Here is a 16738-nt window from a genome sequence, read left to right as displayed (position 1 = left end):
ATTTCACTGAGACGATCCGATTATCCTAGTGAGCCAAACAACATTTCACCGGAGATGATCCGATTATCCTAGTGAGCCAAACAACATTTCACTGGAGACGATCCGATTATCCTAGTGAGCCAAACAACATTTCACTGGAGACGATCCGATTATCCTAGTGAGCCAAACAACATTTCACTGGAGATGATCCGATTATCCTAGTGAGCCAAACAACATTTCACTGGAGACGATCCGATTATCCTAGTGAGCCAAACAACATTTCACTGGAGACGATCCGATTATCCTAGTGAGCCAAACAACATTTCACTGGAGACGATCCGATTATCCTAGTGAGCCAAACAACATTTCACTGGAGATGATCCGATTATCCTAGTGAGCCAAACAACGCCCCTGTCTTTCTATATGGTTCCAATGTATCTGATTCTGTCTGGCCAAAAAGCGAATGACATGCCATGCTCTGTTTGGCCAGATTACATCAGATACATTGTCTACACATACATTTCTTCTGCCTCGATGACAATGCCAGTATTACAAGCAGCACTTGTCTTTTGACTAAAGAAATGGATTAACTTACAACATTTTTCTGTTAAATCTTCTTTCTTTCCTTTTATTTTCACTGGTTGCGTTAATTGCACATTTCTCTGCCCCGCTGTGAAAGCGTCTAATTGATACAGCTTAATTACAATGAAAGTCAAATTTGCAATCATATCGCGTGAAACAATGCACAGGAACTCTGTCAAGGTGGAATAGTCCATTATTATAAACCAGTTGTGAGGTCTCATGCAGAGACATTATTGGGAAAAAAAGAAGATTGCTAGTATTTTATTATTATGCCCAGCTCACAAGGCACCTTGATGATGTGAGGCCTGAGGCAATTGCCTCTTCTGCCTAATGGTAAGTCCGCCTCTGCTTATAAATCAATGTCATTTAGGTATGTCATTTGTTTCATGCTGAGCACCAGCTGCTGAAGTTTCTGTGTGTTGCCCGACTCTTATCATCACAGTCCATATGATTGGAGAAGCCCAAAGAGCGACTTCTCTCTCTCTCTAAGCTTTCCTCATAATGGTGTGGTATAGTTGGCAGGGAACAGACCACTTTTACCCCGCAATCTTCCTTTCCACCACGATGGATCAGAGTGATCCAAAATGTCAATGACATCACCTGCACGGAAGCCAAGCTCGTCCCCTTCCTCCGCTGTGAAGTCGTACACTGCCTTCACCTGTATGACTGCCCTCTGGTACACACACACACACACACACACACACACACACACACACACACACACACACACACACACCTGTGTTAGGTAATAGTTGGCCATAAGAACCAGTAATTTCAGAGGACATCAAGGATGAGCCCCCATTTACTGACTACAGTAGGCTTACTGTACCTGTGGATGAGGCATGGTTTCAGATGTCCTTTGGGGGGCTGGGAGAGAGGTTAGGGGGGTGTTTCTACCAGGGGTGCCTATGGTGTGAGCCCTCACCTCCATCCCAGGTCTCTTACTCTGGGGGAAGAGAGGAGAGAGGTTGAACTCAGGTCAGACTCTAACCTTTAAACCAACCTACAGTATGTCTCAGAATCACAGTAAAACATTACAAACCCAATGAAATCAAATAAAAGCAATGACATGGTTTTACATGACCATGGTACATAGCAGCTTCTGAAAAACCGACATGATTCAAAAGACTGCATTGTAGGTAGTGTAGGTTTGTACTTTGGGGTGAGTGGTGTTTACCTGCTGACTGTGAGGAAGGTCTGAGGCCCTGCGGTGTGACATGGCTGCAGTAGGGGCCCCATAGCTCCTCTCCTCAGGTAGACTCCCCCTCTTCAACTGACAACAGAAGGATGTGGACAGGAAAGGGTTAATAAATACCCCGTGCAGTCAAAATGTAGTTTTTATATCCTATTGTACAACAGCTGATGAAACTAACAAAAACATTTGATCAGTGTTATTCCTGATAGTTGCTGGTTGAAAGTACAATCTACACAGGACCTTCTGTGTAGAGGTTTGATTTTCCATGGTGACATCACCATGCAGTACATTGGTTAATAGACCAATACCATTGGTTAATTGACCATTCTGGTGCAATAGCTCACTGATTTCAGTTCCTGTATGTGTGCTTGAGAGTACAGAAGATACAGAAGAGTGGGAAGTCAAGAAAGGGAAGGAAGGCTTCACTAAAGAGTTGATTGAACTGAGATAATATACGGCTGAAATACCGGTTGGGGTGCGGATGGGCTCTGGTCATCCCGACTACCGTCTCTAAGGTAGATGTCCCGTGTCTTGGAGATGGAGGTGTTCTTGTAGAAGTCCACCAGCTTGTTGAGGGAAGTGAATTTCTCTGACCACAGGAAGTAGTGGCCTTTGCTGTCCTTCATCACTTTGAAATGCTGCACGTCAAACTCATGTCTGAGGGGAAAGGTTTTATATATCAGTGAAGCATGTCACAACACAACATCTGGCCTCTTAGTCACATACAGTACAATGCAGGTTTAGGGTCAATTCCAGTCAATTCAGGAAGTACACTGACATTCCAATTCCAATTATTTTCAATGAGGAAGATTTGGAATTTAAATTTGGTTTAGTGTCTGAATTAATTGGAATTGAAATGGAATTGACCCCAACCCTGGTTGACACTGCCTGGGACTATTTGTATATGACATTTGTGTCGATTTGTGATAAGCATGCCCCTGTGAAGAAATTCAGAATCATTGGAAGGGACAATCCCTGGGTTTCAGATAACTTGGCAGAATTAATTAGAAAGAGAAATATCTATTGGGTTCAAGCTAGACATACAAGTGCTCCTGTTGACTGGGCCTCCTTCAGAGCGCTAAGAAACAAATACACAGGATTGATCAGGAAGTCCAAATCAGATTACTATTTAAATGCAGTCACAGAGAACCTAAACAACCCTACCAAGTTCTGGAAGCTAATCAAATCAGTGTCGGGTTCTAACGTATCCTCTGGCCTTCCTGACCATTTAATGATTGATTCTAATGAAGTGAAGGATAAAGCCCATATTGTAGGGGTTTTAACAAGCACTTCATATCTGCTGGTTCAGTTGTTGATAATGATGGGGCCCAGGCCTCTAATGTAAGCTCTGTTACAGTCAACTATGATATAGGCCCTCATGTAAACCATTTGATCTTTGAGCCTGTTTCTTATACTGAGGTCTATAAAGCACTACAGGCAATAGACACTAAAAAGTATGCAGGTCCAGACAACTTGGACCCCTACCTCTTAAAGATAGCAGCTGGTATTATTACTGAACCTGTAGCTCACATTTTCAACGTGAGTCTCTTGACCAATTCCATACCCAGGCATTTGGAAATCAGCTTATGTCCTCCCGCTGCTAAAGGGTGGAGATCCCTCAGATGCTAAAAACTATGGTCCTATCTCTAAACTCACTATCCTGGCCAAAGTCTATGAATCCCTAGTGAACTCACAGTTAAAAAACATCTTAATTGAAAAGAACATACTGAGCAGGGTTCAGTCTGGCTTTAGATCGAGGCACAGCACCACAACTGCAACTATGGCAGTGGCAAATAACATCATTAATGCACTTGATAAAAAGCAATATTGTGCTGCTCTCTTTGTGGATTTAGCAAAGGCCTTTGATTCAGTTGACCATGAATTGTTGCTAGCTAGACTCAGAAACATTGGTCTCAGTGAATGGGCAGTAAATTGGTTTAGGAACTATCTTTCTGACAGAACACAATGTGTATATGCTGACAATCACAAGTCTAGCTTTCTAGAGATTGATAGAGGTGTGCCTCAGGGTTCCATTTTAGCTCCTGTGTTGTTCTCAATTTTTATTAACACATTTTTTTTAAATGAACGATTTTGGAAATGGGATGCAACCAGCAAAGTTAAATCTATATGCAGATAATACAGTCATATATTCATGTGCTCCTTCTCTGGTTCAGGCTGTTGAAGAGCTCCAGACTGCTTTTCAGCCACTGCAGGCCTCCCTGTATGGTCTCAAACTGGTCTTGAATGTACAAAAAACTAAATTCATCACCTTTACCGGAGCTAGAACTCTGCCAGAGAACGTTAGAAAGACAAGTCAAGGCAAGACGGAGCTGCTCTTCCTCCCGGGGAAGGACTGCCCATTCCATGATCTCGCCATCACGGTTGACAACTCCATTGTGTCCTCCTCCCAGAGCGCTAAGAACCTTGGCGTGATCCTGGACAACACCCTGTCGTTCTCAACTAACATCAAGGCGGTGGCCCGTTCTTGTAGGTTCATGCTCTACAACATCCGCAGAGTACGACCCTGCCTCACACAGGAAGCAGCGCAGGTCCTAATCCAGGCACTTGTCATCTCCCGTCTGGATTACTGCAACTCGCTGTTGGCTGGGCTCCCTGCCTGTGCCATTAAACCCCTACAACTCATCCAGAACGCCGCAGCCCGTCTGGTGTTCAACCTTCCCAAGTTCTCTCACGTCACCCCGCTCCTCGGCTCTCTCCACTGGCTTCCAGTTGAAGCTCGCATCCGCTACAAGACCATGGTGCTTGCCTACGGAGCTGTGAGGGGAACGGCACCTCAGTACCTCCAGGCTCTGATCAGGCCCTACACCCAAACAAGGGCACTGCGTTCATCCATCTCTGGCCTGCTCGCCTCCCTACCACTGAGGAAGTACAGTTCCCGCGCAGCCCAGTCAAAACTGTTCGCTGCTCTGGCCCCCCAATGGTGGAACAAACTCCCTCACGACGCCAGGACAGCGGAGTCAATCACCACCTTCCGGAGACACCTGAAACCCCACCTCTTTCAGGAATACCTAGGATAGGATAAAGTAATCCTTCTCACCCCCTTAAAAGATTTAGATGCACTATTGTAAAGTGGCTGTTCCACTGGATGTCTTAAGGTGAACGCACCAATTTGTAAGTCGCTCTGGATAAGAGCGTCTGCTAAATGACTTAAATGTAAATGTAAATGTTAGCATTGTCACATCTGGTGGCTTATCCATAGAAAAAGTGTCATCCTACAAATACCTAGGTATTTGGTTGGATGACAAGTTGTCCTTTAAAGTTCATGAGGATAATCTTGTGACAAAGCTTAAATTGAAATAAGGCTTATGGCTAGAAAGAAGCTTGTTCAAGCCACTTTTCTCTCTGTAAGTGATTATGGTGACTTGTTGTATATGCATGCAGCCTCCTCCGTCTTACAGAGACTGGACTTATCATGCATCCTTGCGCTTTATTACAAACGCCAAGTCACTCATCCACCATTGGTAGGTTGGACCTCACTTTACATGCGCAGAAAGATACATTTGTATGTGTTCATCTACAAAGCCCTTTTGGGTAAACTCCCTCTTTACCTCTGTAGTCTGGTCTCCTTCACCACCTGCAGTTACCATACCCGGTCTGCTAGGTGGTTGCTACTTAAAGTCCCCAGGACATTCACAGTATTAGGCAAGTCTGCTGCCTTCTCTTCTTGTGCACCAGAGGCATGGAATAGTCTACAATCCATGTTTCATCTAGATATGTTAGTGCCACTGAATGGAATAGTCTACAATCCATGTTTCATCTAGATATGTTAGTGCCACTGAATGGAATAGTCTACAATCCATGTTTCATCTAGATATGTTAGTGCCACTGAATGCATTTAAAATATTGATGGGAGACTTTTTTAGGTTGGATCATGTTGTTGTATTGTTGTATGTTTTAATTCTGTATTGATTGTTGCTGCCTTCTTGGCCAGGTCTCCCTTGAAAAAGAGACTCTGGGTCTCAATGGGCTTTTCCTGGTTAAATAAAGGTTCAATAAACAATGATAGGATGTGATGAGTTATGATTCAAACAATTTAGTTGTGTCCTGTCCTATTCCATAAATCCAAAGTCAACTGTTTCTCTGGTGCAGTACTTTCATTGTCCCCTGCTGGCTTATGTTAGATATTGCAAGGAAAAGCTGTACCAGTAATATCAAGTATAGCCGACAGAAACTGAATTCTTCCCCTGGCTCATAGACATTTCATGAGAAATGTAGGGAGATTGTGAAAATGTTTACATATTACTTTTGCAGGTTAGCATGTTACCACATTTTACAGAGTTCATGCAGTGAAAACTCTACCCCCCCCCCCCCCCCCCAGGTACTGTTTTGTAATCAGTGAGCTAGCTCCCTGTAATATCCTGGCCTGAGCCTACACCCACCCACCTGACAGAGATGGAGAATTCTCCAGGGGAGCTCTGACTGCCACGGATCAGGAATCCCCCCACCTCCCTAGACATCAGGAGCTCCTCAGCAGAGCTGCGGCTTGCCGTCTCCTTGAACCAGCTGGACAGAGAGAGATACAGTATACAGATGTGGCTATACTGTACTTACTGTAAGCATACAAACTCATGTGGCATGTGTGTGTTCAAATACATTTTATGGATGAAAATGAGTAACTTTATTTCACCTTGGGGTTTGTCTCTCAGTGTAGTTTTGGGGCACAAAGCCTTCCTGTCCATGCAGCTCTGCCTTAAACCACTCATCTTGACTACCTAGAATCTGATTAGGGAACAGAGATATACAAAAACAACAGAGCTCACTGTTTCGGTTTAATATTACAGCAGAATACAACAGTAGAACTTTGTGTGTAGAATTTAGGAATTAGATTAGTGGAATGTGTCTTTAAAGCCAAGTCCCACACTCAGTTGTACTACTGCCATTCTTTAGTCTTACTATGGCACGCTATTCTGAATTGTAATGTGTCTCCTCCCATTCTCAGGTCATACTCACTTTCAGGATGTCTCCCTTTCGGAAGCTCAGCTCATCCTCAGCCGTAGCATTAAACTCGTACTTTCCTGTGGCTTCCATGGCGAGCGGTGGAAGGGTCAAAGAGTTGGAATAGGGATGCAAAATGACTGCAGTCGGTCTATGGAATGAGATGAGTCAGGGAGAGTTGTGGGTTGGTAGTTTCAAAGTAAGCAAACTATACAGTGCAGTCAAACATGTTATTTCCTGTGTTTTAGATATATTTCGACACTGACGTTGGAATAATACTGTGTATTTGTGAAAATGATGATAATGCCATTTTAATGTACGGGCTGTTTGTGAAGACCGCCTGAAATATCCTCCTGTTTTGGTGGGATGGAGTTTTGGCAGTAAATTAGTTAATAGATCAATATGAAAGAGAGTTCCAAACTTTGTGCAGGACTGATTTCTTCATTCTGGCTGCACCCGCAGCTTTTGATACCGCACCCGCCCCCTCCCGCTTGCTCTCTGTCCGACTCCCACCCGCTACTGCAAGAACGTGTCCCGAACCCAACCGCAGTCCCGCAATGTTACTTCAGGAGTATGTGACGCAGCTCACTTGTCAGCCATGGTCCTAGCGATTGTGTGCCCTATATAGGCAATATCAAAATGAGCAAAAAATAACCTAAGAAATAAGTTAAATTACCAGAGATTCTCACGTGGTCCATTATATTAGGCTATCGGTGTTACTGGGCTATATTAGCCAATAGGCTAGACATAGTTTGAAGAGAGCAGAGTTGGAGAGAGAGCAGACACATTCACTTTCTCTTGAGAAACGTTTTATAGCGTACCTTTTAGGAGTGGGACCATTTTCAGACAGAGATTTTAAAAAAAATAAAAGGTGATCAATATGTATTTCTAGGCAATGTAAACTACAGCCTAATCATATTTAGGAAGTTGATTTCATTGGAAAGATAACTGCCCCCTGCTTCTCCACCCATGCATAGTCTATAGCTTACTATTTTAATTGAGACTACACACACACCTGATCATAGCCACAGGAAGTATGGATGCTGAGAGTGCTGCAGCACCCCCTAAAAATAATAATTATTTAAAAATGCAAATAACAATGTTTTACTAGTCCTGTATGAAAAACCAATACAGATGTCTGTAGCATTTTCAAAAAAATATTCTCATCCCCAAAATTGTCTATAACCGCGCCTCAATTATCTCTGCCAGACCGGCAGCCCTCCACCTCTTTGCCAATAACAGCTACAGTTTTCAGTTTTCTCCTCCTCACTCAGACTACTCCCAGAGAGTCCTAGCCTACTTCTAGCTAAGAAGCGATTTTTGTTTATTTTTGACCATTTTAATTGAAAAAAATCCCAGTAAGGTACTTAATTGTTAATCAGAAATTATTTGATATTGAGATGAAAATGGCTGCATTAGACATTTAAGTCCTTAGCTCTTATAAGCTCCTATAAGGAACATAGGCCTACAAATAACTGCACACTGTTTAAACAGCTTACGGTATACTTGTATTTTAGGTCGACATTGCCAGTAACTTAACTCTGGCGGGGTAATTCTGCTAAGGTGGTGCAGTGGTAGTTTGCAAAATACAATTGTTACCAGCCTAGACTATCCTGTACATTCTGTAATCTGTGAATACTGCACCTGGGGCTGTAACAACCATTGCATGGGGAAATACATTCAGTGGGATAAAACGCAAAAAAATAATTGAAATGGAGGAGATGACATGAGAGGAGTTGTGCAAAAAGAACACAGATTTAGTTTCAAAACCCTTTGGTTCAGTTGTATCCTTCTGAACACAAGCCTAAGTATAACTTTAGATAAATATATCCCATTCCTAGCTATGAAGTTTAGATATGGAAAATGAGAAATAAAGAAATGGGGAAACTGGAAAATCATTTAAAAATGGAAGCAAAACAGAGAAAAGTTGTCTGAGCCAGACACTTCCCCTTACCTTCTGTCACGAAGCTGAGGAGAGAACAATTCTTGTTTCGGTAGTTCGTAGCATTCACCATGTGTTAATGTTTACCTACGGGATACATAAACAGACATGAGCATGGAGGAACAGGCAGAAGAGCGAGTCAGAGGAGGACAAACAACATCAGGAGCTGTCCATTTCCCCTTTCAATTAAGTTTTTAAAAAAGCGGTGTAATATTTAGAGATTGAAATCTCATGATGGTAATTATCTTTGATGTTCAATTTGCTGCTCTCCCACGTGTGTGGTTGAAGGGGGGTCTGCAGTGCATGCTCCAAAATCACATACATTATCCATCCCCAGAACCATAGATAAACACAAGATTACATACAATTTCATAAATCTATCCCAGCCCTACCTCTCTACCTATTCAGCCATCAGACACCGGAGGGAGACAATACCAGCGCTGTAGTATCAGCTTCTATTGCTCACCACGGCTCCAATCCTGTACCCTGATTAAAACTCCTACTCTGCAGTAAAAGACCCCTTCTGTTCCCCCTCTCTGTCTTATTCAGAGCGGATATGAGTGAGGATAGATAGATGATAATGAGAATCATTCACAGAGCTCTACTAAGCCGGATGGAAGGCCGCATAAACAAGATGAGGACAACTGAAAATGAAATTCAATTACATGTAGAAAGTTGTTTTAACTCTGTGTGTTTCTGTCAGACCCAGATGTATCTCTTTCTCTCCCTTTTTCTTTACCAGACAGGAACTATTCATTAAACCAGAGGAAACTCTCCTCTGTCTCTCTCTCTAAAGTCAACACAACATATTCACTTATTGATAGTAATAGCTCACATATCAGTTTAATATAATTGTTTTATTTAAATGTAACCTTTATTTAACTAGGAAAGTCAGTTAAGAACAAATTATTATTTACAATGACGGCCTACTCTGGATGACACTGGGCCAATTGTGCGCCACCCTATGGGACTCCCAATCACCACCATATGTGATACAGCCTGGATTCGAACCAGGTACTATAGTGACACCTCTTGCACTGAGATGCAGTGCCTCAGACCACTGTGCCACTCGGGAGCCCACATATGATAACAAGAGTCTTTTTTCTTGGAGGTGTGGATGAGCAAGGAGAAGGTCAAGGGATATCACCACACATTCCATTGACATAAATTCAACAAATTGTTGAATCTAAACGATTCCCACTTCAGTTGAACCATGTGTGTACACAGAAGTGCACTCAATCTGTGTTATCTAACTCCTTCGCTCCATAAAACCATGTACCGTAAACACAGTAAAACATGCATGCAGCCAAACAGGAACTTTAGTTTTAAATCACTTGCCTCACCGAATGGCTCTAATGTTTAACTAATGAATGGAACCAATGAAGTGAACCTCCTGATTCCATTGCAGATTAGCCCTCATAAACATTATCAATATAACTCTTACTTTTGATTTGAGATAAAATATATCCCAGCAGCTTGCTGAAAAAGCATGTACATAAACTGCATACATTCAACAAATCTCAAAATACTGTCAACTGCACTGACGAGAGAGATATAGTAAGGTAAGACACTACACTGACAAGAGATATAGTAAGGTAAGACACTACACTGACGAGAGAGATATAGTAAGGTAAGACACTACACTGACGAGAGAGATATAGTAAGGTAAGACCCTACACTGACGAGAGAGATATAGTAAGGTAAGACACTACACTGACGAGAGAGATATAGTAAGGTAAGACACTACACTGACGAGAGAGATATAGTAAGGTAAGACACTACACTGACGAGAGAGATATAGTAAGGTAAGACACTACACTGACGAGAGAGATATAGTAAGGTAAGACACTACACTGACGAGAGAGATATAGTAAGGTAAGACACTACACTGACGAGAGAGATATAGTAAGGTAAGACACTACACTGACGAGAGAGATATAGTAAGTGTCATGACTGTCCTGATCAGGTCAGGTTACAGGAGATCACAACTCTACAGATTATCTCTCAACCCCAACAGAGGAAGAGAGATCTAGGGGTCTGAAGATGTGGGGGTTTTATGACCCCTCACGCCCCTGGTAAATCTCAGGCCACAGACAAATTCCTTTGTCATGTTACTATGGAGAACCAGCCTCAGAACATTAAACATGAACTAAAGGGTGTTTGGAACAATGGTTTTCGTCAGCCACAAAGGTGGTCATGACGATAGATGGAATATGAAAATGTATGTCATTTTTGTTTTGTTATTAAAGGTTAATAGATGACGTTATTACGAAAACATTGTATCGTGAAGAGCTTTCCTAGTACATGTTTGATGTTTATACATTGTACGTTGTGTGGAAAATGTCCAAATCAAAGGGAATGTTTTGGTAAAGATGAAATGTTAAGTTAGTTGTCTAAAATTGGATTTGAGAAAAACCTAGACCTTGCTCGTAACTTGGTATGCCCAGAGAATTGCCCTAAAGGCGATTACACCCACTTCTGACCCAAGGGTATAAAACCTGTGAGTAAAGAATTTACAGAAGACTACGTGACCCAAGCTGCAGCCAAGGTCTAAAAAGTCAACGAACCCAGAACGCAACACAAGTTTGAAGACAAAGAAATATTTTTCTACCCATGCTACGGATGAGTAGCTGTGTCTAAGCGGGTGAATTCAAGCCGGACCCCCTTTAGCATCCAATCCCAGCGAATCGTGGTATCTAAAAGGTTTCATTCCTATGCTGTGAGCTCTGAGCTACAGAGCTGTCTGTCCTCAGAAGACCCCTTCCATAGCAAGGTTGAGGGAACAGACTCCTAAGCCAAAAGGATACTGACATCGTGAGGATGACCAGAAAGGTGCGCTGGAGAAGTGTGTCATCGAGCAGCCTGAACGGTCCACACAGAGAATCCTCGGAGATCTTCCCCACATAATTACATCATTATATTCTGACCCATAAGAGCGGCAGTTTGAGGCAAGGCTAGGGTTAGAATAGCATATCTGACAAATTCACCCAAATGTATATTTCTCTCGGGTACTTCCTTTTTCCTCTCTCTCTTTGAAATCCCCATTTTGGGTAACACGCTCCATAGTGTGTTGGCCCGTTATACTAAGTTCTAGTCAATAGCCTATAATGTGTTTTGTCTATGTGTATCTTTTATCATCATTTTAGCTTTTTGTAAATAAATATTCAACTAAGATTGGTGTGGTACGAACTCATTGGTGAGACCCGGGTCCGTGCAGACTCACGGACTATACGAAGTTCAGAACGAGGTTGTTGAGGTAACTGGCTAATTAGCGGCTGTTGTAAAAATCGATATCCTGATATTCTTTGAGTTAATTTGGAAAATAGAAACTCAATAAAAACTAGTTTCCCCATGGTGCCCCAGGTTAATGAGTTAATAATTGCTTGATTCAGTTAATCACGCAATTAGAAACTTTAATCATTCGATGAACAACAGTCATCACATTAACTAATACAAGGTCACGACATAAGGTAAGACTGATGAGAGAGATATAGTAAGATAAGACACTACACTGACCACCACAAAACCCCTTACCCCAATGAGCATAAACCACTGATAAAATCTTTGTAAAAAACACTGGTCAAATACATCCCACAAACCACTTAATCATTCTGCTGTCAGGACAATTCTGCTATTAGACAGCCGTGAACACACACACACACACACACACACACACACACACACACACACACACACACACACACACACACACACACACAGACAGACAGACAGAACCTCCTTGTTGTCACTCTAGAGCCCTCAAACTCAACTCTGGACCTCAAAGCCAGTTCCACTGCATTTGTTTATTGTTCCCCTCTAATTATGGACGGATTGAGTACTCTAGAACAGGTATTTGTACACGCAATGCACTACAGTCAAAATGGTTAACTTTGTTAAAGCAAGGCCCCTGAACTCTTGTGTATTTGCTGCACTATGCAATGGTATGGGCAGCAACCATGTAATGCTTTTACAATATACAGAAGTGTGCTGGTAATCAAGGGGCAAAGTATTTCTTTACTGACGATAATTTTCACTTGTCTGACCGCTTGCATGATGATGAGTTTCTCACACGACTGGTCTATCTGAGTGATGTTTTTTCTCACCTGAATGATCTGAATCTAGGATTACAGGAACACTTTGCAACTATATTCAATGTGCAGGACAAAATTGAGCTATGATTAAGAAGTTGGAGCTCTTCTCTGTCTGCATTAACAAGGTCAACACAGGTCTTTCCATCATTGTATGATTTTTTGAGTGCAAATTAATTCAAGCTCACAGACAATGTCAAATGTGATATAGCGAAGCACCTGAGTGAGTTGGATGAGCAATTACGCAGGTACTGGATGACACAAACAACTGGATTCGTTATCCCTTTCATGCCCAGCCTCCAGTCCACTTACTGATATCTGAACAAGAGAGCCTCATCGAAATTGCAACAAGCGGCTCTGTGAAAATTGTATTTAATCAGAAGCCACTGCCAGATTTCTGGATTGAAAAACTAAACACAGGCACAGACTGTGTGTGGAAAAGGATTTAAGACTGAACTCTCTCCAATACAACCCACCATTGCAGAGTTATGTGCATCCTTTCAAGAACACCCTTCTCATTAACCTGTGGTGAGTTATTCGCAATTTTTGATTAACAAATAATGTTGTAAGATAGTTAAATAAAGAGATAAATTATATTATTATTTGTGCTCTGGTCCTATAAGAGCTTTTTGTCACTTCCCACAAGCTGGGTTGTGACAAAAACTCACACTCATTCTTATGTTAGATAAATGTATCGTATAGTGTGTGTGTGTGGCAGGCTTACGATGATGGCAAAAAAACAACATTGTAGAGTGCGCTGACCCTGGTGCTAAAGGGGGTACAGCTGGAGGTTGAATGTTTGAAGGGGTACGGGACTATAAAACGTTTGGGAACCACTGCTCTAGAGGATGGAAGTCTCAAACATGTAAAACAGTAACAAAACAGTAGCCGAGTCCCCTGGGAAGAGACAGTGCAGAGCAGAAGGGATCTACTCTAGTAACATGTCACCAGTGAGGTGGGCCAGGGGCATGTTGGCAATGTGCCAACGTCCCTAGAGCTCCCCTGGTACGGTGACCTGGGTGAAGGGGATATTTGCAGTGGTTTCAACTCTCACTGCCCACATTCATTTCAGATGGATTTTTTCTGCTCCCAACTGTTTTTTTCTTAGCACTTTTGTGCCTCTTCAACAGCCCAGTCGGTTGTCAAAGAAATAGGATTATGATGTCTTAAACAGATATCTTTATTAAATAACGGACATTGTAGAAGTGGTAAGATCTATTACGGAGTAGCGTGCATCATTTTCTTTGTTGGAAATGTTAGAAACGGTAAGTTTTATAATTAAGGATTTACATTATGCAAAGCCTAACTATGTGAAGGCACTAAACATTTCTCTACACTTCACAAATCAGAGATTAGAGAGGAATGTGCAGAATGTGTTTTTGAGAGTAACTATGACATCCAACTACCCAGCACTGAGGAGAACAGCACTAGACAATACTGTATATACATTTATAAATATCCATCTATTCTCATTTATGGGAAATCCAAATTCAACAAGTTCTATATATTTGAGTAAAACAACAATTGACCACCATGTAAAGCATTGAAATATCCAGTGATACTGTAGTGTTTGTAATCTATTTGACACACCATAGTAGCTCACACTATGTCAATTAGACTGACATGGCTAGCCTACTATGATTGAATCGAGGACCTTGTTTTAGCAAATAAACAACCCCCCCAAAAACATTAACTTATAAAGCTTGCTCAATAGTGCACCTGTCCGCTTCAGTGGCTTTCTATTTGAACTGAGTTTCATATCAAAATAAAACACATTATGAACATACTTCCTCATCACATAAATACAACTATTGTTGAACTTATTTCCTACTACTCATAAATTACCACATCCCAGAGGAGAAGCTATTTGAGGAAAAAACGTTCAAACAAAAAGCTATTTCAAAATACCTTTCACATCACCATGGCATGGGCAGGGGGACTATATGTAAAGTTAGTTTTCAAATAATTGAGCAATAATGAAAATATTTCAACTGTTAGGTCAAACATAATATCCTTGTTGTTATATATTCATAATAGCATTGCATAATATGGTGACAAGTTGTCTCATAGCCTACTTATGTGCTCCAGAACTATATTGCATATCCTCTTCACCAATGTCTGTGGACAACTGTTGGTTACTGGGGACAGTTATTGCTTGTATCAAATAGGTAGATAAAGTGCTCTATGTGGCACTTATTTCAATTGTCCGGTTAGTTGCCATAGCTTCAGAATCTAAAAGATTTCTAACAAATTATAGGGATACCACTCTTGAGAGAGAGACAGTTCTCTAACCACTAAAGAGCAATGATTCACAATTCAGATGAGAGGAAGCTGACTAATTATTATAATTAATTACATTACAGAAAAAGTGGAGTGGGTATGACTGTAACAGCTGTTCATAAGATTAGAGCAGTGTCTTCAAGCCAGCATGACATTATAAGAGGTTTGGTCATTTTGGTGACATGATTTGGCTACCCATATAACAGTGGGTATATTACATTTACATTTATGGTTACATCACGTATGTAAGAATAATCTAGCTTTCTTCAAATGGGTAAACTGTATATTGCAAAATGATATTTACCTTTATCTCATGTAAAGAGCCACGCGTTGACAGTCACAAGAGGCCGGGAAATTTACGCAGCCAGACAGGGCTTTGCCTACTAGATCATAATTTCAGTCAAAATTTCGCAAGTTCGCATCAAAAGGAAAACGTCATATTCGTAAAATCATAAAGGTTAAATAAAACAAATCCGTTAAAGACTGTTTACTTCCGCGTCCTCTCATTGAAGTATAACAAAGCTGAGACTTTCGAGTTCCCTCCCCAACACGCACAATAGCTGAGTGTCCCACCGCGGAGATGAACCAGTTCCGTGCACTTGGTTAGTGACCGCCTCTTTTCAAAAGGAACTTTTGGACTTTACCACAAACATTCTGAGGCACTGCATCTCAGTGCAAGAGGCGTCCCTGCAGTCCCTGGTTCGAATCCAGGCTGTATCACATCCGGCCGTGATTGGGAAGTCCCATAGGGAGGCGCACAATTGGCCCAGCGTCGTCCGGGTTTGGCCGGGGTAGGCCGTCATTGTAAATAAGAATTTGTTCTTAACTGACTTGCCTAGTTAAATAAAGATTAAATAAAATAAAAATACATTTAAATGAATAATGTGACAATATGTAATAAAGGCTTATTGCATGAGGTGAAACATTATGATTTACACACGCAAACACACACACACACAGTATAGACTTTATTCCTGTGATCTTCCATGTGTCTTTCGGATCGGCAAATTAATACTCCTTGGCATCATCTTGAACATGTCCAAATGTTTCACATTCTTTCGGATGGCATGCATGAAGATCTCATTGGAAATGGGCTTCCCACGATAAAACACGGACACTCCTCAAACAAACTAAACTGAAGTTATCGAGCTCTATTTCAGTAACCTACTGTCTTTCTATGACAGATCCTATAGGCTAATTCTTGTCTATATCACAACATATCAATGTAGGCTTTCAAACCAATATAAGTTGTATAATCCAGCCTGCATTATACAGTTAATGGAAACAGATGGCTTTGGAATTTGGTTATATAAAGTTATCTACAGTCCTCATATTTCTCTTTAGAAAAATGCATGTTTGGTGTGGGTTTTTTGGCTATACATTCATGACACATGCTGCTGACCATCATTATAGAGAGCAAGCAGGGAGTTTACTCCATGCAAAGAGGCTGAGGGATAGATAGTGTAGCTCTGCCGAAGGTGGCAGGTGGTACCTTAATTGGGGAGGATGGACTCTCTATAATGGCTGGAACGGAATAAATGGAATGGTATAAAACACATGCTTTCTATCCTCCACTTAGCAGCCTCTTGTGCAAGCCTTCACATGTTGCTAACTAAAGCTGCAGTCTGTGACAGGAAGTCAAACCCATAGAGATTACAGCGTGGTTTTGCTCTCTTTTTTTCTAGTTAAATATTATTTCTTGCTGACTCTAAAGCT

At 41.5% G+C, this 16738-nt stretch overlaps 1 protein-coding gene across 1 annotated transcript; it reads right to left on the bottom strand.

Moving 5' to 3' along the window:
- Positions 1–13: 13 nt before the first annotated feature.
- LOC115121782 (growth factor receptor-bound protein 2-like) lies at positions 14–15661 on the bottom strand. The gene is made up of 9 exons (XM_029650919.2): positions 15327–15661; positions 8667–8741; positions 6728–6863; positions 6405–6496; positions 6161–6280; positions 2224–2413; positions 1739–1834; positions 1391–1507; positions 14–1234 (listed from the first exon to the last, which is right to left on the bottom strand). Exons 3-9 carry the CDS (start codon positions 6803–6805, stop codon positions 1058–1060), a joined length of 870 nt encoding a protein of 289 aa, XP_029506779.1. The 5' UTR covers positions 6806–6863; positions 8667–8741; positions 15327–15661; the 3' UTR covers positions 14–1057.
- Between the last annotated feature and the right edge of the window lie 1077 nt (positions 15662–16738).

Source organism: Oncorhynchus nerka, linkage group LG26 (assembly GCF_034236695.1).
Source record: "Oncorhynchus nerka isolate Pitt River linkage group LG26, Oner_Uvic_2.0, whole genome shotgun sequence".
NCBI classification, from domain to species: Eukaryota; Metazoa; Chordata; class Actinopteri; order Salmoniformes; family Salmonidae; genus Oncorhynchus; species Oncorhynchus nerka.
This window is presented reverse-complemented; position numbering and strand designations above follow the sequence as displayed.